This window comes from Pan paniscus, chromosome 14 (assembly GCF_029289425.2).
Source record: "Pan paniscus chromosome 14, NHGRI_mPanPan1-v2.0_pri, whole genome shotgun sequence".
NCBI lineage: Eukaryota > Metazoa > Chordata > Mammalia > Primates > Hominidae > Pan > Pan paniscus.
Window position 1 is genome coordinate 61986625 of NC_073263.2, and position 25508 is coordinate 62012132.

The 25508-nt window shown below is 35.9% G+C and overlaps 1 protein-coding gene across 11 annotated transcripts in view; it reads left to right on the top strand.

The window, feature by feature from the left end:
- Positions 1-25508, top strand: part of TDRD3 (tudor domain containing 3) — a 181674-nt gene that overhangs the window by 72844 nt on the left and 83322 nt on the right. For all 11 annotated transcript variants that reach the window (XM_008950652.5, XM_003825323.6, XM_063595787.1 and 8 more), the window contains 2 exons: positions 16161-16232; positions 18185-18334. In XM_008950652.5, coding sequence (XP_008948900.4) covers positions 16161-16232; positions 18185-18334 — 222 coding nt within the window. The remainder of the gene's footprint in view (positions 1-16160; positions 16233-18184; positions 18335-25508) is intronic.

Genomic DNA, 25508 nt, shown 5'->3' on the forward strand with positions numbered 1-25508 from the left:
TGACAAGTTTCAAAACTGTCAAGATACCAGTTATAAGCTATGTACAATTTATTTGTGTATAATTCTTTCTGCAAAAAACAAAAGTGCATCTATGTGAATATATGTATACCTGTCTTATCTACAGACACACATATGTGCAAGTAAAAGTAAGTTAGAATTTCACTATAATGGAGGAGTTCTTGTTGCACTTGACTTCCTAGTCTCATTAGCTGATATTTTTCCCCATTTATATTAACAATATCTTCATCTTTCCAGTCATGTAGGTTATCTTGTAATTGTTCCTCTACTTTGCTTCCAACAACCATTTCTGTTAATCCATTGCAGTCAAATCTCGTATCACTTCCTTGCTCTCCAGTTCTTATTATTACTGTAGTTAAGTCTTTAGTATCTCTTGCCTGGACTGCTGTATTAGCCTTCTGACTGTCTATCCACATATCCTTTCTCCATCTTCTAATTTATTTTATGTACTTTCACCAGGTTTTCTTCCTTCAGCATAGTTGAGATGCTTTTATTTCAAATGCCTTAATTTGAGATTGAATGCCATTTATATTCTAGCCCTGGTTCCAGTTTACGTTTAATTTTCAACTTTCTAAATTCTTCCACGTAGATCTTGTAGCCAAATGGAGTTGCTTCGTCTTTCTTTGATGCTCTATGATTTCCTCAGTTATACATTTTTAATTAAATGTTTTTCCATTTTTACATTATTCATCTTGTTTTTTCTCTCCTGATCCCTGCATAGCCAAATCATCCCTGTGCTTTTAGACCCAGATCAAATGATTGCTTCTTCTCAAGGTGAAGTACTTGTTTCCTTGTTGAATTCTTTAAACATTTTATTCTTTTTGTGTATTGCTTTTTACCTAGCACTAAAATTGTGTTCATTTCTCATCTCCTGTGACAGATAGTATGCTTCTGAGGCCAGAATTTTTGTTTGTGTCATCTTTCTTAAGTTCTGCACGTATCTGTTGAACAATGTGTAGATACTGTGCTGGGATCTTGCATCTGTATCTCAAGTTATCCTCCTAGTAGTCTTTATAAGGGCTGTTAAATAACTTACTTTATGATTAGACAGATGATGGATCTGAGCACAATCCAAGACCATTTTTTTCTGTTATACCAGAGTAGCCTTTTCGCAATCTCCAAAGCAGTAGCGCTGAACTTTACATGTAATAGACGTTATAAAAAATACTTGTGGTATAAATGAATTACAAAGCACATAAAAAATATTTGTGGAACAAATGAATAGCAAAACTGATTACTCCTGGAGCTGAAATGTATTCTTGTGACACCCTCAAATCTTGCCTGTTTTGTAAAGTCAGCCAAAGGCCTAAGCAATATTTCAAGCTTTTGGTATTTTGTGATACACTACTCTCTCCTATTTTCTTAGTTGGGAAGTTTCTGTGTTTGGGAGGTAAATAGATAAGGACCTTAGGCACATTTTTATTCCTTAGTACTAATTTCTTATGATACTAATGTGCTGTGATTTGGGTTGCTGTACTATGCAATATAAAGTAATGTTCCACAACTGCATTGTTTAATTGAAAATGTCCCAAAAAAGTAATTCAGAAGTAGCTTAATAGTTCTACATAAACAGCCAAGTTTGTGAACTTTGAATTTCCTAGAGAAACTTTACCCATTTCATGTGATCTTTTCATATGTTGATATAATTGTATTTTTTTAATCTGTAGAGATTTTTTAAAGTGTGGTAAAAAGTTCTCAAGTCTAATACCTTATATAATTTTCCCACAACCCAGTCCCATAGCCAGGACCACTTTGCTAACAGCTGTAAACATTCCTAGTAACCTTCTCACCAACACACACACACACACACACACACACACACACACACACACACACGGAGTTTAGTAGTAGTTTAATAGTTGCCCTTGAAATGTTTAATTATATGTCTCTGCACTTGACTTCCTGCAAGCCACATTAGTATTTCTTGTTAGGGAGTGATAAAAATTTACATTTAAAATAATTTTAAAACATTTTAATATGATTATAGTTCTTTTTGGTTTTATAGTTTTTGATTTGGTAGCCACAGCAATGTAGGAAACAGGGAAAGTGCAGTTACTTGAGCAGCTGGCAGTGATATACATAGAAATTATAAACCATAAAGCTAATGTTGGAAGTGAAGAAGCACTAAGCATTCAGTAAACTATATGCAGGCATTGTAACTGTAGCAAGTTGGTACCAGATGTAATTTACAAAATACTGTAGTTCTATAAGTTTTAGTGCCCCCAAACTGTAGATTAAAACAGTGTTTTTATTGTGGCAAAGTATACATAACATAAAATTTAACATTTTAACCATTTTTTAAGTGTAAATTTCAGTGGCATTAAGAACATTGGCATTGTTGCACAGCTGGTACCACCATCCACTTCCCTAACTTTTTCATCTTCCCAAACTTAAACTCTGTACCCATTAAACAGTAACTCTGCATTCCTTCCTCCTCTCAGTCTTGGGCAACCACCATTCTACTTTCTGTCTCTGAATTTGACGAAGTAACTCATGTGTGGAATCATACAGTATATATCTTTTTTGTGCCTGACTTATTTCACTTAGCATAGAATTTTCAGTGTTCATCTATGTTGCAGCATGTGTCAGAATTTCCTTCCTTTTTAAGGTTGGATAGTACTCTATATCTATACCATCTTTTGTTCATTTATCCATCAATGGACATTAGGGTTGTTTTCACTTTTTAAGTCTTATGAATAATGCTGTTATGAACATGGGTACACAAATACCTCTTTGAGACCCAGCTTTCAATTCTTTTGTGTGATCTAGAAGTGGGATTGCTGGACCATATAATTGTATTTTTAATTTTTTGAAGAATTGCCATACTGTTTTATATTTACTTTACACTCATTTCCACCAGGATATTGCAGGGGTTCCAGTTTTTTACATCCTCACCAATGGTTGGTATTTTGTGTCTTTTTGATAGTAGCCATTCTAACATGGGTAAAATAGAATATCATTATAGTTGGGTTTTTTTTTTTTTTTTGATATGGAGTGTTGCCCAGGCTGGAGTACAATGGCGCGATTTCGGCTTACTGCAACCTCTGCCTCCCAGGTTCAAGCGATCTCCTGTCTAAGCCTCCCGAGTAGCTGGGATTACAGGTGTGCACCACCATGCCCAGATAATTTTTGTATTTTTAGTAGAGACGGGGTTTCACTATGTTGGCCAGGCTGGTCTCCAACTCCTGACTTGAGGTGATCTGCCGGTCTCAGCCTCTAAAAGTGCTGGGATTATAGGTGTGAGCCACCATGCCCGGCCTTCATTATAGTTTTGATTTGTATTTCCCTAATGCTTAGTAATATTGAGCATCTTTTTGTGTGCTTATTGGCCATTTGTAGATCTTCTTTGGAGAAATTTCTATTCAAGTCCTTTGCCCATTTTTAATCAGGTCAGCTGTTGTTGTTGTTGTTGTATGAGTTATTTATAGATTCTAGATATCAATTCCTACTAACATAATATGTTTTGCAAATATTTTTCCCATCCCATGTGTTGCCTTTTCACTGTGTTGGTAGTGTCTTTTGATGCACAGAATTGTTGAAGAGTTTTTATAGGTTTAGCTTTTATGCTTAGGTCTTTGATCCATTTTGAGTTAATTTTTGTATTAGTAAAGGGTCCAAATTCATACTTTTGCATGTGAATATCCAGTTTTCCCAGCACTACTTTTTGAAAATAGTGTTCTTAATGAATGATCTTGTCAGCCTCATCAAAAATTATTTGGCCATATATGAACAAATTTATTTCTAGGTTATCTGTTCTGTTTCACTGGTCTAAATGTCTATCTTTATGCCACACTGTTTTGATTACTGTAACTTTTTATTAAGTTTCATAATTGGAAAGTGAGACCTTTTTCAGGATTGTTTTGGCTATTCAGCATTGAGATTCCTTATGAATTATAGGATAGATTTTTCTATTTCTGCAAAAAAAAAATCATTGGGGTTTTGGTAAGGATTATGTTGACTCTATTGACCACTCAGTATTGATATCTTAACAATACTAAATCTTTCAATTCATGACCATGGGAAGTCCTTTTCACATTGTTCTAAATTGTTAGTGTAGAGAAACACAACTGATTTCTCTGTGTTGATTTTGCGTACTCCAACTTTATTGAATTTATTATTCTAACAGTTTTTTTTTCTTTTTAGTGTGGAATGTTTGGAGTTTTCTACATATAAGATCACGTTATCTGTGAAGAGTTAATTTTATTTCTTCCTTCTCAATTTGAATACCTTTATTTATTTTTCTTGCCTTATTTAGCCCTGGCTAAAACTTTTAATATAGTGTTGAATGGAAGTGATGAAAATGACATCCTTCTCTTGTTCTTGATCTTAGAGGAAACACCTTCAGTCCTTCACTATTGAATATGATGTTAGTGGTGGGTTTTTTATATATGGCTTTTATCAGGTTTGAGTAGTTCCTTTCTATTTTTAGTTTGTCGTATATTTTTATTATAAAAGTGTGTTTGGTTTTGTGAGCTGCTTCCTCTGCGTCAATTGAGATGATCATGTGTTTTTCCCCTGCTTCATTCTGTTAATGCGTTACATTGATTGATTTTTATATGTCGAAGCATTCTTGTATTTTGGGAATAAATCACATTTGGTCATGGTCTATAATGCTTTTTATATGGTGTGGGATTCTGATTACTGGTGTTTCATTGATGATAGATTACTTTTTTCCTAATTTCTAAAATTTTGGTAAAATACACATAACGTAAAATTTACCATCTTAACCATCTTAGATGTACAGTAGTTTAAAACACATTCACAAATGTTCAACATCACTAATCAAAATGTAAATCAAATACAGCAAGATATACTACCCTACAGCCATTATCCATTACAATGTCTACTGTAAAACAAACAAAGAAACAAAAAACCCCAGAAAATAGCAGGTGTTGGCGAAGATGTGGAAAAACTGGAACTAAGCCTTGTGAACTCTTGGTGGGAATATAAAATGGCATAGTTGCTACAGAAAACAGTATGGCAGTTCCTCAAAAAATTAAAAATAGAATTACCATATGATCCATCAATTCCACTTCTGGCTATAAACCCAAAAGAATGGAAAACAGGTCTTGAAGAAACATTTGTGTACCCTTGTTTACAGCGGCAGAGGGCATTATGCTAAGTGAAATAAGCTGGGTATAAAAAGACAAATACCATGTGATTCTACTTATGTGAGGTACTGAAAGTAGCAAAAATTATATAGAGAGAGTACAATGGTGATTTCCACGGACTGGGGGAGGAGAGAATGGGGGAGTTATTGTTTAATGAGTATAGAGTTTCAGCATTAGTAGACCATTTACTTTTAATGGAACTCAGTATGGAAAGTTTTAATTCTACTATCTTGCTATTTCTTTTGTTGTTGTTTTGCTTTTTGTTTCCTGTTTTACTCCATTTTCTGCTGCTATAACAGAATACCACAGACTGGGTAATTTATGAAGAAAAGAAATTATTTCTCACAGTTCCAGAGGCCCAGAAGTACAATAACATGGCTTTGGTATCTCACCAGGGCCTTCCTGCTGCATCATAACATGGTGGAAGGACAAGTAAGCATGTGAGATAGAGAGAGGCTGGGACATAAACTTCATCTTTCATCAAGATCCCACTCCCAAGATAACTAACCCATTCCTGTGATAACAGCATTAATCTATTCATGAGGGAAAAATATTCATAATCTTATCACCCCTTGAAGGTCCTACCTCTTAACACTGTTACAATGGCAATTACATTTCAACATAAGTTTTGGAGGGACAGTCAAATCATAGCACTTCCTTTTAAATGAATTGCATTTTTTAAATGATTCTGTTATCTGCATTATTAGCTTATCAGCTATATTGTGGGCGGCAAGCCACCCAGGTGCCAAGGCATGAGACCGAGGGCACAAGCTGTTCCAGCATAATAAAACATATAGAATAAGAATAGTTATACTAGAAATAGATTATAGATATGATTATATGTGAATATCATTATTAGTTTGTAGTATTACTCTTTATTCCAATATTATAATAATTTTTGTTTTATAATTATAACCTAGGAAAAACCAGGCCATACAGAGATAGGAGCTGAAGGGACACGGTGAGAAGTGACCAGAAGACGAGTGTGAGCCCTCTGTTACGCCCGGACAGGGCCACTAGAGGGCTCCCTGGTCTAGCGGACAGGGCCACTAGAGGGCTCCCTGGTCTAGCAGTAACGCCCTCGCCTGGGAAGGTGCCGATTACCTAGTGGACCTTGGCCTAGCGGTAGCGTCAGTGCCTGGGGAAGGCACCCGTTACTTAACAGACCAGGAAAGGGAGTCTCCCTTTCCCTGGGGGAGTTAGAGAAGACTGCTCCACCACCTCTTGTGAAAGGCCTGACTGATGGCAGGCTTGTCCTCAGCCATCCAGAGGCCTGACTGTCTCCCTGTGATGCTGTGCTTCAGTGGTCACGCTCCTGATCCGCTTTCATGTTCCACCCTGTACACCTGGCTCCACCTTTTAGATAGCAGTAGCAGAATTAGTGAAAGTACTAAAAGTCTTTGAAATGCATAGAAGAAATAATGGCGTAAGCTGTCCTCTCTCTCTCTCCGCCTTGGCTGCCAAACAGGGAAGGGCCCCTCCGGTGGACACGTGACTCGCATGACCTTACCTATCATTGTAGATGGCTCACACTCCTTACCCTGCCCCCTTGTCTTGTATCCAATAAATAACAGCATAGCTAGGCATTCGGGGTCACTACCAGTGTCCGCGCCTTGCTGGTAGTGGCCCCCCGGGCCCAGCTGTCCTTTCTTCTGTCTCTTTGTCTTGTGTCTTTATTTCTACACACTCTCATCTCCACACACAAGGAGAAAAAACCCACAGACCTTGTAGAGCTGGGCCCTATACTATATGACTGTGTTTTTGTTTTTAAGTGGTTGCTGTAAGGTTTAAAATGTGTACCCTTGACTTCTTTCTTTCTACCTTCAATAATACGTACCACTTTATGCGTATTGTAAGACCCATACAATTATATGCTTTCATGTACCCAGTTTTGTCTCTATGCTGGTTTTGTCATATACTTTACATTCGTTATGAAGGTCACAACACATGTTTTAATTTTTTTCCCTTAAATGGTTTTTAAAACAATGAAACAATTTTTAAAAGATATTTTTGTCTTTCTACGCATTTACCATTTCCGTCCCTCTCTCTTTTCTTTGGTAAAGATCAAGTTCCTGCGTGGTGTGTCTTTTAGTTCAGGTTAGCTGATGATGAAGTGTTTTAGTTTTGGTTTGTCAGAATGTTTTTTTTTTTTCTTTACCTTTTAAGGACATTTTCTCTGAATGTATGTTTCTACATTGAAAGATTTTTAAAATTTTTCTTAAGTGTTTTAAGGACATCATCTCATTGTCAATTACCTGGTATACTATCTATAGTCTGTAGTAATCTTTTTTTATGTAATGTATCTTTTCTTTATCTACTTTTAAGTCTTTTCCTTTTTTTTTTCTTCCTATTTTTATTTTAGGTTAAGGAGGTGCATGTGCAGGCTTCTTAACATGGGTAAATTGTGTGTCACTGAGGCTTGGTGTATGAAAGATCCCATCACCCAAGTAGTGAGCATAGTACCCTATAGGTAGCCTTCCAACTTATTTCCTCCTCCCACCCTTCTCCCTTAAGCAGTCCCCAGTGTCTCTTGTTCCCATCTTTGTGTCCATGTGTACTCAGTGTTTATTTAGCTCCCACTTATAAGTGAGAACATATGGTATTTGGTTTTCTGTTCCTGCCTTAGTTTGCTTAGAATGATGGCCTTCAGATGCATCCATATTGCTGCAAAGGACATTATTTCATTCTTATTTATGGCTGTGTAGTATTCTATCATGTATATCTACCACATTTTCTTTATCCAGTTCTGTGTCGATGGACCTCTTCATTGATTCCATGTCTTTGCTATTGTGAATAGTGCTGCAATGAACAAACAAGTGCATGTGTCTTATGTGCAGTAATAGTAGTTGAACTCTTAGTTCTTTGAGGAATCGCCGAACTGTTTTCCACAGTGGCTGGACTAGTTTACATTCCCAGCAACTGTGTGTATGTATTTTCCTTTCTTGGCAACCTTGCCAGCATTGGTTGTTTTTTGACTTTTTAATAATAGCCATTCTGTTATGAGATGGTATCACATTGTGGTTTTGATTTACATTTCTCTAATGATTAGTGATAATGAGCATTTTTTTCATATGTTTGTTGGCCATTTCTTTGTCTTCTTTTGAGAAATGTTCGTTCATGTCCTTTGCCTATTCTTTAATGAGGTTGTTTTTTGCTTGCTGATATGTTTAAATTCCTTATAGATTCGGGATAGTAGACCTTTGTTGGATGTACAGTTGACAAATATGTTTTCCCGTTCTGTAGGTTTTCTGTGTACCCTGTTTATAGTTTCTTTTGCTGTGCAGAAGCTCTTTAGTTTAATTGGGTCCCACTTCTTATTTTTGTTTTTTGTTATAGTTGCTCTTGAGGACTTGGTCGTAAATTCTTTGCCAAGGCTAGTCTCAAGAAGGGTATTTCCTAGGGTTTCTTCTAGGGTTTTTATTGTTTTAGATGTTACATTAAAGTCTTTAATTCTTCTTGAGTTAATGTTTGCATATGATGACTGGAAGGGGTCCAGTTTCAATCTTCTGCATATTGGCTAGCTAGTTATCCCAGCATCATTTATTGAATAGGAATTCCTTTCCTCATTGTTTGTTATTGTCAGCTGTGTCAAAGATCAGGCGTTTGTAGTTGTATCACTTTATTTCTAGGTTCTTTATCCTATTCCATTGGTCCGTGAGTCTGTTTTTGTACCCAGTACTCACTGTTATATTTTTGTACCAATACCATTCTGTTTTGGTTATTGTAGCCTTGTAGTATAGTTTGAAGTTGGACAGCTTTGTTCTTTTTGCTTAGGATTGTGTTGGTGATATGGGCTCATTTTTGGTTCCATATGAATTTTAGAATAGTTTTTTTTTCTAATTCTGTGAAGAATAACATTGATAGTTTGATAGGAATAGTGTTGAATTTCTAAATGGCTTTGGATAGTGTGACCATTTTAATGATATTGGTTCTTGCCAATATCTGTGGGCATGGAACGTTTCCATTTGTTTGTGTTGTCTCTGATTTCTTTGAGCAATGTTTTGTAATTCTCATTGTAGAGATCTTTCGCCTCTTTGTTAAGCTGTATTCCTAGGTATTTTATTCTTTTTATGGCCATTGTAAATGGGTTTGCATTCTTGATTTGAGTCTGGGTGCTATTGGCATACAGAAATGCAACTGATTTTTATACATTGATTTTGTATGCTGAAACTTTACTGAATTTGTTTATCGGCTCTAGAAGCCTTCTGGTGGAGTCTGTGGGGTTTTCTAGATATAGAATGATATCATCAGCAAAGAGAGATAGTTTGACTTTTTTTTTTATTTGGATGTCATATATTTCTTTCTCTTGCATAATTCCTCTGGCAAAGACTTCTAGTACTATGTTGAATAGAAGTAGTGAAAGTGGGCATCCTTGTCTTGTTCCAATTATCAAGGAGAATGCTTCAGCTTTTGCCTGTTGAGTATGATGTTGGCTATACGTTTGTTATAGATGGCTATTATTATTATTATTATTATTATTATTTTTGAGACAGAATCTTGCTCTGTCACACAGGCTGAAGCACAATGGCACAATCATAGTTCAATACAACCTTGAACTCCTGAGTTCAAGGGATCCTCCTGCCTCAGTCTCCTGAATAGCTGACACTACAGGTGCACACCACCAAGTCTGGCTAATTTTTAAATTTTTTATAGAGATGAGGTCTTTCTTTGTTGCCCAAGCTGGTCTCAAACTCCTAGCCTCAAGCAATCCTCCTTGTTTGGCCTCCCAAAGTGCTGTGATTACAGCCTTGAGTCACTGTGCCCAGCTCGATGGCTCTTATTATTTTGAGATATGTTCCTTAGATGCCTAGTTTGTTGAGAGTTTTTAATATGAAAGAATGTTGAATTTTATTGAAGGCCTTTTCTGCATCTATTAAGATGATTATGTAGTTTTTGTTGTTAATTCTGTTTTTGTGGTGAATCACATGTATTGATTTGCATATGTTGAACCAACATTGCATCCCAGGGATAAAGACCAGTTGATTATATTGAATTAACTTTTTGATGTGCTGCTGGATTAGTTTGCTAGTATTTTATTGAAGATCTTCTCATCTACGTGCATCAGGAATACTGGCCTGAAGTTTTTTGTTGTTGTTGCATCTTTGCCAGATTTTGACATCAGGATGATGCTGGCTTTGTGCAAAGAAGTAGGGAGAATTTCCTCCTTCTTGATATTTATGGAACAGTTTCGGTAGGATTGGTATCAGTTCTTCTTTGTATGTCTTAAAGAATTTGGCTGTGAATGTATCTGGTCTAGGATTTTTTTGGTTAAGAGATTTTTTGTTATTAATGATTCAATTTCAAAACTTGTTATTGGTCTGGTCAGGTTTTCACTCCCTTCCTGGTTCATTCAGTCTTTGGAGATTGCTTCTAGGAATGTATGCATTTCCTCTAGATTTTCTAGTCTGTGTGCATAGAGATGTTCATAGTTTCTGAGGATCTTTTGTATTTCTGTGGGATTGGTTGTAATACCATATGTGTGATTTCTGATTGTACCGATTTGGATCTTCTCTCTTTTTTGTTAATCTAGCTAGCAGTCTACCAATTTTTTTTTTTTTTTTTTTTTTTTTTTTGAGACAGAGTCTCACTGTGTCTCCCAGGCTGGAGTAGTGCAGTGATGCAATCTCGGCTCACTGCAGCCTTCAACTCCAGAGTTCAAGCAATTCTTGTGCCTCAGCCTCCCAAGTAGCTGGGGTTGCAAGCCTGTGCCACCACATGTGGCTAATTTTGGCATTTTTAGTAGAGATGGGGTTTCAGAATGTTGGCCAGGGTGGTCTCAAACTCCTGACCAGAAGTGATCTGCCCACCTTGTCCTCCCAAAGTGCTGGGATTACAGGCATGAGCTACCGTGCCCGGTCCACAGTCTATCAATCTTAGTTTATTCTTTCAAAGAACCATCTTTTTGTTCCATTGATCTTTTATTTGGATTTTGGCATCTCATTTTCACTTAGTTCTCTGATTTTAGTTATTTCTTTTCTTCTGCTAGCTTCAGGGTTAGTTTGTTCTTTTTATTCTTGTTCTTCTAGGTGCAACATTAGATTGTTAATTTGAGGACTTTTTTTTTTTTTTTGAGATGGAGTCTCACTCTGTCATCCAGGCCAGAGTGCTGTGGTACAATCTTGGCTCACTGCAACCTCTGCTTCTGGGGTTCAAGCAATTCTCCTGCCTCAGCCTCCTGAGTAGCTGGAACTACAGGCACACACCACCATGCCTAGCTGATTTTTTTTTTGTATTTTTAGTAGAGACAGGGTGTCACCATCTTGGCCGGGCTGGTCTTGAACTCCTGACCTCAAGTGATCTGACTGCCTTGGCGTCTCAAAGAGCTGGGATTAGGGGCATGAGCCACCACACCCAGCCAATTTGAGAACTTTCTAACTTCTTGATGTAGGTGGTTAACACTAAAAGCTTTCCTCTTATCACTGCTTTAGCAGCATCTCAAAGATTTACGTCTCTTTTTTCATTAATTTCAGATAATTTTTTGATTTCTGCCTTGATTTCATTGTTCACCCAGAAGTTACTCAGGAGTAAGTTTTAAAATTTACATGTAATTGCATGGTTTTGAGAGATCTTGCTGTTGATTTCTATTTTTAATGCACTGTGGTCCAAATGTGTGCTTGGTATGATTTTGATTATTTTGAATTAATTGAGACTTGCTCTGTGGCCAAGCATTTGGTCAATCTTAGACTATGTTCTGTGTGCAGATGAGAAGAATGTATATTCTGTGGTTGTTGGGCAGAGGATTCTGCATATGTTTATTAGGTCCAATTGATTGGGTGTTGAGTTTCAGTCCAGAATTTTTGTGTTATGTTTCTGCCTTGATGATTTGTCTAATGCTTTCAGTGGGATGTTGAAGTCTCTCACTATTATTGTGTTTGTCTAAGTCTTTTCATAGGTAAAGAAGAACTTATTTCATAAATCTGGGTGCTCCAGTGTTGGGTATATACATATTTAGGATAGCTAAGTCTTCTTATTGAGTTGAATTCTTTATTATTATGTATGTCATTTCTTTCCTTGTGCTTCTTAATTGTTGTTGGTTTAAAGTCTGTTTTAGTTGACAGAAGAATAGTGACCCCTGCTCTTTTTTATTTTCTGTTTGCCTGAAAGATGTTTCTCCATCCCTTTACCTTGAGCCTCTGGGTATCATTACTTGTGAGATGGGTCCCTTGGAGACAGCAAACAGTTGAGTCTTTCTTCTTTATCCAACTTGCCACCCTGTTCCTTTTAAGTGTGTCATTTAACCAGTTTATATTCAGGGTCAATATTGATATGTTAGGGTTTGATTTTGTCATCATATTGCTAGGTGGTTGTTATGTAGACATGATTGCATAGTTTATAGTGTCACTGGAATATGTGTTTAAGTGTGCTTTGTGATGACAGGTATCATTTCTTCATTTCCATGTTTAGCACTCCCTTTAGGAGCTCTTGTAAGGCAGGTCTGGTGGTAATAAATCCCCTTAGCATTTGCATGTCTGAAAAGGACTTCATTTTTCCTTTGCTTATGAAGCTTAGTTTGGTAGGATATGAAATTCTTGGTTGGAATTTCTTTTCTTTAAGGATATTGAAAATAGGCCCTACTCTCTTTTGGCTTGTGAGGTTTAAGCTGAAAGGTGTGCTGTTAGCTGAATGGGATTCTTTTTGTAAGTGCCCTTTTTCTCTAGCTGCCTGTATGATTTTTTTCTTTTGCATTGACCTTGGAGAATCTGATGACTATGTGTCTTGGGAATAGTCATCTTGCATAGTATGTCACAGAGGTTCTTTGAATTTCTTCAGTTTGCATGTTGACCTGTCTAGTGAGATTTGGAAAAGTTCTGTGGATTCTGTCTTCAAATATGTTTTCCAAGTTGCTTGTTCTCTCTTCTTCTCTTTCTGGAATGTCAGAGTTGTATGTTTGGTCTCTTTACATAACCCCAGATTTCTTAGAGGTTTTGTTCATTTTCTAAATTATAATTTACCTCAGGTTGGGGGTGTTTTCACAGGGGAATGCCATGGGTGTGGGGTGCTGCAAGTGGGAGTGCTCCAGTGAGGAGGGCCCCACAGGCAGGGGGTATTATAGCCAGCATGATGGGGAGTGCTGCAAGCGAGGGGGCCACATGCAGGAAATGCTCCTTTGGTAACAGCTGGGGCACTGCAGGCAGGGAGCCATATGGGATGGGGGTGCACTCTGGTGGGAAGCCCTCTGGTATTGGTAGTTGGGTTGCCTTGGGTGGATAGCTCTGGTGAGGGGCACCACAGGAGGGGGGCATTCTAATAGGGTGGCAGGGATTCAGCAGGTGGGAAGTTTTCTGAAGGGGTGGCAGCGAGGTCACAGGCAAACAAATTCTGGCAGGAGGCTGTCAGCAAAAGTGCTCTGGTGGGGCAGTGGGGGCTGCACTGCTTGCAGGCATGGCCAGGCAGGGACTCTTAGAGGAGTGTTTTCTTTATCACTGATTTCAACAATTCAATTGTTTAATTATGATGTACCTAACATGGTTGGTGTGCGTTTTATCCTGTTTGGTTTTCAGTGAAGTTTTTTGATCTATGAGTTTATTGTTTTCATCACATTTAGAAAATGTGATTTGGCCATTATTTCTTCATATGTGTTTTTTCTCTTCCCTCTTTGTGGTTTTTTTTTTTTTTTTTTGTATTATATCTTCAATTACACATACATTAGACTGCTGGTAATTTTCCAACCAGTCACTGAAGATCTATTCATTTTTTTACCCTAGCCTTTTCCTTTGGCCTCTTTTTGGTAGATTCTATTACTATACCTTTAAATTCACTGATCTTTTCTTCTGTCTTATTTTATTTACTCTTAAGCCCATCCAATGAGTTTTCATTGTTGGTGGTTTTTTTCTTTTATAGAAGTTCCATTTGGTTCTTCTTTTTTTGTATTTTTCTTTACTAGTTGAATTTATGTTTTCTTTTAAATACTTACACATAGTTTTAATAGCTGTTTAACGCCCTATTTGTTAGTTCATCATCTTTGTCATCTATGGCCCAGTTTCTCTTGACTAAATTTTCAGATGGTTATGGTCACATTTTTTCTGTCTTGACATGCCTTGTAGTTTTTGCTTAGATGCTGGACATTGTGATGTTGGTAGTTGTTGAGAGCCTGGATTTTGCTATTTTCCTTTAATGAGTATAAGAATTAGCTTTGGTGAACAGTTAATTTACTTTTGATCAGTTTGACCCCTTCAAGATGTGTATTCAAGCTTTGAAAGGAGTATCTAGCGTAGCCTTTGTTCCAAATATTTTTTAGCTCTCTGGATTTCTACTCCCTGTCCTGAATGAATGTCCAAAGAGTTTTTAGTCTGCATGGTCTGATCTGGCTGGATTGTCTGTATACCCTTTATGAGATCTGGGAATTGTTCAGCTTACAACTCTCAGTTGTTTTTTGCTCAGCCTTGTTCTCAGCAGTGACTCAAGGGAACTCCTTTGAGGGTTTCTGGAGCTTCTTTATTATGGCAGGTTCTTCTTTCTGAAACAGCCCCACAACTTCCAGTTCCATCAACCTGCTTGAACTGTGAGACTGATATTCTAAACTCAGCTCCCTATGACCTCTGTTGGCATCATGGCTACAAGCAGAAAGCCATAGCTCACCTGTTTTTTTTTCTCTTTCTCTCAGGGATAATAGTCTTGCATCATCTGTTATCCTATGTCTTAAAACAGTTGTTTCTTACACATTGTTAAGATTGTTAGTTGTTTTTAAAGAGAGAGTAAGTATTGCTCATGTGCCTTTATCAGGTCCTGTAATATGTTTTTAATTATGTAATGTTATTGAGCTATGGTATTATTTGCAATTCATGAACTTTTCAAGGAAATGATAGTATAAGTTGAAATGATTTATAGCTGTTTGAATAGTCTTTGTTTAATGTTTAAATTAAGGAAAGGGCCTCTTGATAATTTTATGCATTCGTTGTTGTGAAAAATTAGATTAATATCTTAAATATAGGTTTTAAAGAAACGTGGCACTCATATACACTTTAAATTATTCTTTTCTCAATAAACTGAATGTTGTGCTTGACTGTCGTTACTCTTAATTATCTTTATAAAATATACAGTGTTTACACAATTCAGGAACTCTGGAATATGCTTGAAAGTGCACATGGTGGTTTTTTTTTTTTTTTTAACTTTGTCACCTATTTTACATATTTTAATCATAATGGTTTCTGTAGTGATAACAATTAAAATGCACAAAAAGTTTAAAGTTGAGATGTATTAAGTAACAACTAGTAAGACAAATGTATGTATATATTAATACCTCAAAACCAAAATAAATCAGAGGAAGAGATAACTGAAGAGAGTCCTGGAGACTCCTTATGGGATTTTAGAAAGACTTTATCATGTGAGAAATTGCTTTTGCCAGAAGATTTTCTTTCCGTTTTCATAATACATTGTTATCTCTCTAGCTTTGTGAGATTTCAGGAAAAAAGAAAACTAAAATTAGTTGGATTTGGAAGCTTATTTTTAGTTAATGAACAATTTGTTGAATACTTTTTCAAAATATGAATTGTTTTGCAAAACAAAACAGGAAAATTTAGTATAAGGAAGGTTAAGGAAATTTTAGTATAATTAAAAGAACCTCCATATTATACACTATAACAATCTGTTCTCTTTAAGTAATTAGAAATCACCCTTATGTTAACTAATAAATTTGGTGTCTAAAAAATTTATTTTTGAAGATAATTTCCAGGTAATATTTGTCTGTCATAGCTTTATGCTTTAAAATGGAATTCTGTTACCAAAGTTTGTTATTTTTGAATTTGCTTCTTAAGAAGACTGTTTTCTCCTTAGGGGAATGGCCTGATAAATATTTCTGAAAGTTTTATGTGAATATGTGTTTTGGTAAGGGGAGGTGAGGAGAGTCTTTGCCTAATTATTGAAGTTAATAATATATTTTTTTGTGGTTTGAAATACTTTATGGAAGGCCTTTTTTTTTCCCTATTTCTTATAAGAATCTACTCAAATAGGTAGATTCCTGTTACATTATAAATGCTGGAAATATATTTTTTATGTATAACTGCTCTTTTGTGACTGGATTTTTTTCCACAGAGCTTATCAAAACACAATAGAAGCAATATTGGAACTGAAGGTGGACCACCGCCTTTTGTGCCTTTTGGACAGGTAATGACTTTTGTGTTGGCAGATGAATTTAAATTAGGAAAAAGTGTTTTTCATTAGCATTCAAGCTGTGTTTCATTATGTGCTGAACTATTAAGAGGTTATGGAGTTATTTGGAAATATGAAGTTCAAGGAATTTAATAATTTTGAGGTTTTTTTCCTTCACTGTAGTTATATTGTTGACGTTTGCGAGAGCTGTTAACCCAAAGATTGAAGCAATTAAGAGCCATATCTGAAGAGTAACTTATAACTAATTAAAATAGGATGGGAGAGGGTTTTTTTTTTGAGGGAAATTCAAAAGTAAGAAGACAAAAATACATCATAATTTCTCACTTGTTCATTAAAAACATTAGAGGGGGAGAGAAAAATAAAGCCACACAGAGTGATCAAAGTGCTACTTTGAAGCAGCTCCCCTTCTGACCAGTATCTTGTGACTTCACTTGTCTTCAGCATCAAATTGATTCTCAACAATCTTCTCCAGCCTGCTCTTGCTTTATCCCTGACGATTCTAAGAATAATTCTTGTAGCAGCTTGCTCTTCTCCTGATGATGCCATCAAAATTTAGCTGTTGGTAATCTGTCTTGCATTTGCTCTTTAATTTTATTCAAGAGTGCTGGGCTAAGAGTAGCAATGAGTTGTGGACATAACAGGTAGGCAACAGATCTGTGTTTCCATAATAAGGTTTATCGTGTGTGTGTGTGTCCAAATTTTGGTATTTAGTAAGATCATTTGACTGTCACCCTCTCTAAAAGCCTTTTGTAAGATATACTCTCACTTAAGTAAGTCATTTTTGCATCAAACCTATTTTGAAGCATTTAAAAAATAATGTTGATTTTTTTTTTTACTGAGTTTGGAAGAAGAAATAGCCGAGATAAAAGAAAGTATGAAGTCCTATGGTGTGATCCATGTTGATGGTTGATATTCTCCCAGTGTAATGAAAACCTGCATAGGGAAAACAGTGTAAACATTCTAATAACTTATATTTGAAAATAATAGTATATTTGTAAAAATTTACCCTTAAACATTTTGGTGATAATATTTCTCTTCCAGAGACTTATGATCTAATTATTCTTAAGACTTTGAAGTGTGTTTTATAGCTTCTTAGGGGTTAGAGAATATAATAAAAGCTATAATTTCAATAATATTATTTGGTTATAAAGTTCATTCTGAAAAAATTCTTGTATAGCATCTTGCAGCCTTGTACGTGGGTTGAAGATAGGTAATGCTGACTGTGTATTTATTGGTGTCAATATGATATGTTTATATTACTGAAATTTTTCTGTATTTGTGGAACACATTTCTTTGAGATCTTCCCATTTTCCTTTTTATTAATGAGTTGAGAAAAAGTTCATTTTATACTATTTTTACTGGTAAGATTGGACTGGAGATCAGAATTGAGGGCTTCTTTTTAGGCAGTGATGCCTTTTTTTTTACTTTATGAGACAAAAATATAAAAACTTTGAAGCCTGATACGGGGGGTGGGTATGTTTTTAGAGTGTGGTTTATAAGTGCAGAGACATCTTTTTATATGTTAATATAATTATACTAACCAATCCACATATGTATATTGTGGTATAATATGGAAATTAAGCTCTTAATTACAAAACCAAATTTATGTCTTATTGTGCATTAGTCAAGATTGTTTGAAATCTAAAATTATTTATTACCCTAAAATGAAGGCTCTCTTGATCCAGTGTATGTTTTAAATATGTGCCCTGTTTAGATAGCCACATATTTATATAGCTTTTAATTTTATTTACTAGTTATGTTTATTGAAAAGTTACTTTTCCAGTTTTCTACTTTTACTTTTAAATATATGGGATAGAATTTTATTTGTGTAGGCTTTTAGCTATTGTAAAAGATACAGGATACTTTTGAAGAAGTATTACTTTCTAACGAAAACTTGAATCTCTTTTGGAACTACTAAATTGACTTATTCTTACTTGTTTTACTAGAAGTGTGTATCTCATGTCCAAGTGGATAGCAGAGAACTTGATCGAAGAAAAACATTGCAAGTTACAATGCCTGTCAAACCTACAAATGATAATGATGAATTTGAAAAGCAAAGGACGGCTGCTATTGCTGAAGTTGCAAAAAGCAAGGAAGTAAGAAATCAAATCATTACACGTTTTATTTCTTATCATTATGTTCTATTTAGATTATTTGTGGATCGTTATTGTCTTTTCATATAAGCTAACTAATTCAACAAACGCTTAACCTTATTCTTCTTGCATATTCCATAACTGGGAATGCCCTGCCACTTCATGGGATCTTACATATTTTATTCATGTGTTCTTTTTCCAGATCTCCATGGTAGTTCCAGTAAGTTACTCTTGCTGGCAAATTACCCTCCTTTTCTCCTTCCTTTTTTTTAAACAATGTAGCAACTGAACACACTTTTTATTCTGGCAGGGAGTTTCCTATTAGTAGTTGGGCTAGTTGCCACTTTTTTGGGGATAATTTCCCCTTATTAATAGCAACTTATGAGAAATAGCAGCTTCTGAGAGATGAATAAAAATCAGCGGATCTGTCACTGCGTCAGGATTAACATTTTTGTCTTTATACTTTATTTTATTTAGTGTATAGTAAAAAATAATTTTATCTCTACATTATATGTCTATTTACACACACACAAATCCTCCTTTTTAACTGACAAATAATTACACATATATATGAGGTACATGTGATATTTTGATACATGTATACAATGTGTAATGATGAAATCTGGGTAATTATATCTATCACCTCAAACATTTACCATCTTTGTGTTGAGAACATTCAAAACTCTCATCTAGCTATTTTGAAATATACAATAAATTATTGTTAATTATAATCACCCTAGTGTTTTATTGAACACTAGAACTTATTCCTCCTAACTGTAATTTAATTCCCATTAATCAACCTCTCCCACTGTCCCTTAACGTTCACCCTTCCCAGCCTCTAGTAATTACTGTGCTGCTCTTCTATGAGACAACTTTTTTATCTCTCACATATGAGTGAGAATATGCAGTATTTGTCTTTCTGTGGTTGGATTATGTCACTTAATGTAATGTCCTTCAGGCTCATCCATGTTGCTGAGAATGGCAGGATTTCTTTCTTTTATATAACTGAATAATAATCCATTATGTATAGACAGTCAGCTCTCCATATTTGTGGATTCAACTCTTCCTAACTATGGATTCAACGAACAGTGGATCAAAAATATTTTGGTGGGGGCGGGGAAGGATGGTTGCATCTGTACTGAATGTGTACAAACCTTTTTTTTGTCTTGTGATTATTTCCTAATGATATGGTATAGCAGCTATTTATATAACATTTATACCATATAAGGAATTATAAGTAATCTAGAGATGATTTAAATATACAAGAATGGCCAGGTGCAGTGGCTCATGCCTGTAACCCCAGCACTTTGGGAGGCTGAGGCAGGTGTATCACCTCAGCCTGACCAACCTAGCAAAACCCTGTCTCCACTAAAATTACAAAATTAGCTGGGTATGCTGGTGAATGCCTGTAATCCCAGCTACTCAAGAGGCGGAGGCAAGAGAATCGCTTAAACTCGGAAGGCGGAGGTTGCAGTGAGCCAAGATTGCACCATTGTGCTCCAGCCTGGGCAATAAGAGTGAAACTCCATCTCAAAAAATAAAAATTAAAAAAAAAAGTATGCAAGAGGATGTGCATAGGTTGTATGCAAATGCTATATCATTTTATGTAAGGGACTTCAGCATGTTTTTGAAATCTGCTGGGAGTGGGAGAGTGGTGGGAGTCCTAGAACCAATCCCTCACGGATACCAAAGGATGACTGTATACCACGTTTTCTTTATCCCTTCATCTGATGGTGGGCACTTAGGTTGATTTCATAACTTGGCTATTGTGACTAGTGCTGCAGTAAATATGGGAGATATCTCTTTGACCTACTGCTTTCCTTTCCTTTGGATAAATACCCAGTAGTGGGATTGCTCAATCATATGCTAGTTCTATTTTTAGTTTTTTTGAGCAACCTCCATATTGTTTTCTGTAATGGCTGCACTAATTTACATTCCCACCAACAGTACATAAGAGTTCTTCTTTTTTCACATCCTCACCAGTATTTGTTATTTTTTTGTCTTTTTGATTATAGCAGTTTTAACTGGGTTGAAATGAGATAATATCTCATTTTGTTTTGATTTGCATTTCCCTGATGATGTTACTGAGACACCCAGTCTAGATCCTGCTGCTCACTGCACAGTAAGCCAATCACTGAGACAATGAGTGTTGCCAGGAAAGAAGGCTTTATTTGGGTGCTACTGCTGAAGAGATGGGTCGTCAGTCTCAAATCCATCTCCCTGATGGGCTAAAATTAGGGGTTTATATAGCAGAGAAGAAATCTATGTGCAGGAAAATAGGAACTAAGGAGGGGTAAGGAAGCAATTATGATGAATGAGGGGTGTGGCATCTCGTTGTCTGGATGTGGTGATCTGGTTAATTTTAGTTCTTTGATACTTTTTGAAAGGCCTGAGTGTCATTTCCTGAGGAAAGAACTCAGATAAAGATAAATCAAATGAAAGTTTCAGATTTTAAGATCAGAAGGGTCAATTTCTGTTTATACAAAAAAAACTGTCTATGGGATTATTGGGCTGATTTCAATGGTAAATGATGTTGACATTTTTTCATATACCTGTTGACCATTTGTATGGTCTTTTGAAAAATGATATTCAAATCATTTGCCCATTTTTAAATTGGATTGTTTGGGTTTTTTTGGTTTTTTTATTTTTGACAGAGTCTTGCTCTGTTGCCCAGGCTGGAGTGCAGTGGCGCGATCTTGGCTCATTGTAACCTCTGCCTCCCAGGTTCAAGCTATTCTTCAGCCTCAGCCTCCCAGGTAGCTGGGACCACAGGTGTGCACCACCGTGTCTGGCTAATTCTTTTTTTGTATTTTTAGTAGAGACAGGGTTTCACCATGTTGGCCAGGCTGGTCTTGAACTCCTGACCTCAGGTGATCCGCTCACTTTGGCCTTCCAAAGTGCTGGGATTACAGGCGTGAGCTACCATGCCTGGCCGGGTTTATTTTTTGCTTTGTTTAGTTTTGTTTTGCTTTTGAATTGTTATGTTCCTTATATATTCTAGATATTAACTCCTTGTCAGATGGATAGTTTGCAATTATTTTCCTTCATTCTGTAGGTTGTCTCTTCACTCTGTTGATTGAATTCTTAGCTATGCAGAAGCTTTTTAGTTTGATATAATCTCGTTTGTCTATTTTTACTTGTGTGCCTGTGTTTTTGAGGTCTTATCCAAAAAATCTTTGCCTAGACCAACATCCTGAATAACAAACCCCTGTCTCTTATATTATTGATAGCCAAAGTTCTCTTTTTATTATTTTGAATTATTTGCTTATTTGTAATAGGTGTTTTTCCTAGTTATTTATTGATTTCTTTTAGACTGATAAGAAATTTTAGGTCATAAATTAGTTGCTACATAGACATTTCTTAACCAGTGAGATTGAAATTGTTTCCTTTATTCAAAACCCGTAATGAAGCTTAGCTTACAACTGCTTTCCTATTTAATTTTGAAGTGTAAGTAGTAATGTTCTTGAATTTTGGTTGTTCTTCCCGCAATGTCTTTCTGTTGTCAGTCTAGTAAAGGGGCCAGAAGCACAGGCTCTGGAATCACAGGCTGGAAGCATATCCTGCTGACACCTTTGGATGGTTACTCAGCTTTTTTCTATCGCCTGTTTTTTATTTTTTTTCATCTGTGAAACTCGGAGATAATAATGGTACCTACTTCATATGTGAGAATTAAAACATTTAGAGCTAATACTACTGCTACTTGGCACAAATCATAACACTCTTGCTCAAAGCTCTCAGTAAACACGACTATTGCTATTCTTTACTTTTTCGTCTACAAGGCATACTTTTAAAAAAACAGTTTTACCATTTCTTAAATTAATACATTTTATATAATTTGCATGAAATATATATTTTTTTTCCAGAAATACATAAAATTATGGAGTTTCAGAAGATATTGAGAATATATTTTTTTAAATGATTATAGAAAGATGTTCTTTTGATTTACATTTATCTCAAATGAACTTTTCTACCAAGGATTTTGTTGGATGCGGTTACAGCTGTCTATTTATTGGAGCATAGTTAACCTATTATAATGTGCTTCTTTTTGTTGTCACAATTGATATTATATTTTCCCATAAATATTTGATAATTAAAGCAGCTTAGTTTTTTTTTTTTTTTTTTACAGCAGACATCAAAACATCTCAATTTATATATGAGAGAATTTATGGAGGCTTAAAACTAACAAACAAACTTGGGACTTGTCCAAGGTTATCCAGTGATAATTGTAGGACTCAATCGATGTAACTCAGAAGATCTGAATCATAGTAATATAAGCATACTAAATAAGCAGATTGCAATTTTAAATATAATAGTCTGTTTAGTCCTCAAGATAGTGAGAGCTGAGCCAAGACTTGAAGGAGGTACGAGAATTAACTACTTGGTTATCTGAGCAAGAGTATTCCAGGCAGAAGGAAAAGCCATGGCAAAGGCTCTAAAGCAGGAGCACAGAGAAACAGCAGAGTGGCCAGTGGAAGCAGAGAGAACAGAGGGACAAGTAGTAGAAGATAAAGTCAAGAGAGATAATGGAGGTTACCTTATGTAGGGCCCTGTAAACTATTGTAAAGACATTGTACTTCATTCAAGGAAAAATGGGAGCCTTTGGAATGTTTTGAGCACAGCAATAACCTCAGCTGACCTATATTCTGAAAGAGTAATTGTAGCTGCTGTGTTCAGACTTGGTTGCAGAGAAGGAGAATTGGAAACCAACAAGTAGAGAATTATTGAAGTAATCTAGGATTTAAAAAAAATGATGATGCCTTGGACAAACATAGCAGTTGTGTAGGTAGTGCAGAGTGGTCAGATTCTGGAATTTTGAAGGAGCCATTAGGGTTACTGAGATTGGATATAGGGTACAAGAGAAGATGTGGTATCAAGAATGAATCTAGCCAGGCGCAGTGGCTCACGCCTGTAATCCCAGCACTTTGGGAGGCTGAGGTGGGCAGATCACCTGAGGTTGGGAGTTTGAGACCAGCCTGACCAACATGGAGAAACCCCGTCTCTACTAAAAATACAAAATTAGCTGGGCGTGGTGGCGCATGCCTATAATCCCAGCTACTCGGGAGGCTGAGGCAGGAGAATCGCTTGAACCCAGGCAGAGGTTGCGGTGAGCCAAGATTGTGCTATTGCACTCCAGCCTGGGCAACAAGAGCAAAACTCCATCTCAAAAAAAAAAAAAAAGAAGAAGAAGAAGAATGAATCTAAGAGTTTTACCCAGAGAAATTGGCATGTTAGAGTTGCTTGCCTTGAAATGAAGAAGTGTGGAGTGGAGCAGGTGTGAGGGGAGGAGGATCTGGTGCTCCATTTTGAACATGTGAATATTGAGGTACTTATCAGACATGCATGTAGTAATAATGTTTAATAGACAGTAAGACTGAAGAGTGAGCTTTATAATAGATAAATGCACTTGAGAGTTGTAGACATATGGATGGTATGGAAAATTATGAGGCCAAATGAGATCACCAAAGGAATGAGTGTTGATAGAGAACAGAAAAAGCTAATAATGAACCCTGTAACACTTCAATTTGAACTTAGAGCCTAGATGGCAGAAGTGGAACCAGCCAAGGTGTGACCAGTAACAGGATAAAAACAGACAATGCAGAAAATACATTATGGAGAAGGAAGTGTTAAACTTATCAAAGGCAATTGAAAAGTTATATAAGACGAGGACTTAGAATTAATATAGAATCGAGGAAGTTGTTTATTCCATCCTCATTCCTCTTAACATGCATATGGTTGGTGGTATGATAAACCATATGGGGTTAAGATAAAGTATGACCATGCATTTACCAACAGTGTGTGGGTTGATGTGGTCAAAATCTATGTGAGTTCTTTAATGATTATTTCAGGTTTTGTTTTTTTTTTAATAAGGAAGTAAGCATGGTCAACAGTGACATAAGGAGGTTTGAGAAGTGAGGAGAATGTGTAAAATAGTTGTCTAGAAGATTAGGTATATGTGTGTGCTAGGGAAATATGGTAAGATTGCTAGACAGCATTAAGGCCCACTTGAGTTTCACAGTCAGGATGATCTCATGGATGCCTAATTCATATAATATGAGCAAAAAGATGTGGCTCATAAAGGGCAACACCAGTTACCTTATGGGTAATATTTAGGTTGTGATGGTTCTAGATATTTATATGAGTGAGTAGTAACTATTTTAGAGCAGTAAAAAGCAACTCTGAAAATGCTGCTTATCCTATTCCTTAATCCATACAATGGAAAGAAAATTATAAGTAAATGCATCCAGAAGATGGGACTATTTCACTGGCAGCACCAAAGGAAAAAGCACTTTTGGAATTAGGGGATGTAAATTTTGGAAATATATTTAATTTGGAGCAGGTGAGATTCCAGACTTTTCAGGTAATTTTGTTCTAGTATATTAACCAAAATAGTAAATACCATCTGTTATTGAGTGTTTGCCATGTGCCAGCTACTGAGATAATCACTTCATATCAATGATGTCATTTAATTCTCCAAATATCCCAATGAGGTAGGTTTTCTAATCCCAGTTTTAAAGATGAAAAACCTGAGGCTCTGTGGAAGGTGGAAGTTAAGTGACTTGCCTGAAGGCTAAAGATAGTGGCTGGGCCAAGATAAGTCCCAGCCTTGTCTAGTTACAAAGCCTATGTGCTTAACTGTGCTACCTTGCCTCCTAGTCTAATAAATTTTGTATCACATTAATAAATACGTTTTTCTAGTTATACAAGTAATGACTATGAAGGCATTTCAAATATTTTTTTTTTTGCTGGGATTCCATAAACCCAAAATTGAATGAATCTAGTAATGAATCCTTGGTAATTGAAGATGTGGTTTTAATTTTGATTTGAGTTAAATGTAAATACTGTAGTTTATCAGCTACCTAATAGAGATGCTTAATATGTTATCCATTAGTGCTCATCCAACATTTAAAAAAAGTTTTCATGTATACTTCTTTGTATTTTCTTCTGTTTCAAATAATTTTCTAATGTTATTGTATTATATATAATTTATATGTAAGATGTTTCCTTACTGTAATCATTTTAAAACATATTTTAAAATATTGGTCATTGTCTCTAATAAAAATTGTTTTAGTTTCTTCTTTTATTATATCCATGAGAACTATAAAAATATTTGCCGGGCATGGTGGCTCATGCCTGTAACCTCAGCACTTTGGGAGGGCAAGGTGGATGGATCATCTCA